Source organism: Meleagris gallopavo, chromosome 4, assembly GCF_000146605.3.
Source record: "Meleagris gallopavo isolate NT-WF06-2002-E0010 breed Aviagen turkey brand Nicholas breeding stock chromosome 4, Turkey_5.1, whole genome shotgun sequence".
Lineage (NCBI taxonomy): Eukaryota > Metazoa > Chordata > Aves > Galliformes > Phasianidae > Meleagris > Meleagris gallopavo.
This window is the reverse complement of record NC_015014.2, coordinates 55,939,699-55,940,274: the sequence shown is the minus strand read 5'-3', so window position 1 is coordinate 55,940,274 and position 576 is coordinate 55,939,699. Positions and strand designations below refer to the sequence as shown.

The 576-nt window shown below is 65.8% G+C and overlaps 1 protein-coding gene across 12 annotated transcripts in view; it reads right to left on the bottom strand.

The window, feature by feature from the left end:
- LDB2 (LIM domain binding 2) overlaps positions 1-570 on the bottom strand; it is a 202,975-nt gene extending 202,405 nt beyond the window's left edge. For all 12 annotated transcript variants that reach the window (XM_031553179.1, XM_031553181.1, XM_031553180.1 and 9 more), the window contains exon 1: positions 395-570. In XM_031553179.1, the coding sequence (XP_031409039.1) occupies positions 395-526 (132 nt within the window). In that variant the 5' untranslated portion in view covers positions 527-570. The remainder of the gene's footprint in view (positions 1-394) is intronic.
- Between the last annotated feature and the right edge of the window lie 6 nt (positions 571-576).

Sequence of the window (576 nt, the reverse complement as noted above, 5' to 3'; positions counted from 1 at the left end):
CCCGGACACGCCATCCGCGAGCGCAGCCGGGGCGCAAGTTTGCAAAACTCCGCTCCTGTTTGCTGCTGCCATTCCTTTCCCTTTGTAACGAGTTTCCAGGTGCGGAGCGGATCGAGGCTCGGCTCCCCCCCGCACCTTTCCCCGCGGTTTCCGTGGCGGCGCCTCGCCCCGTAGCAGCCGGACGGACCCCCAGCGCTCTGCTGGGGCTGGAGAGCCCCGCAGTGCCTCCCGAAGTGCCGCGCCGCAACACCGCCGCTCAGCCCGAACGGGCGCCGACCCCGAGAGTTGCTCCGCACGGAGACATAACGAGGGATCGCCCAATTAAAGTGCCCGGTTAACGAGGGCTTCGCCGCACACCCGCGCCGCCGAGCGGGACGGAGCCGCGCGGACTCACCTCGCTCCGCGCCTGCAGCCGCTTGTTCATTTCGTAGATTCGGTACTCCGGCTGCACCATGTACGGCGTGTGCCTCCTGTAGAACGGGCCAAAAGGAGAAGAATAGAAAGGGTCATGTGGTGCGCTGGACATCTTGCCTGCTCGCGGAGGTTCAAGCGACACAGAGTACCGCCAACCTCCAT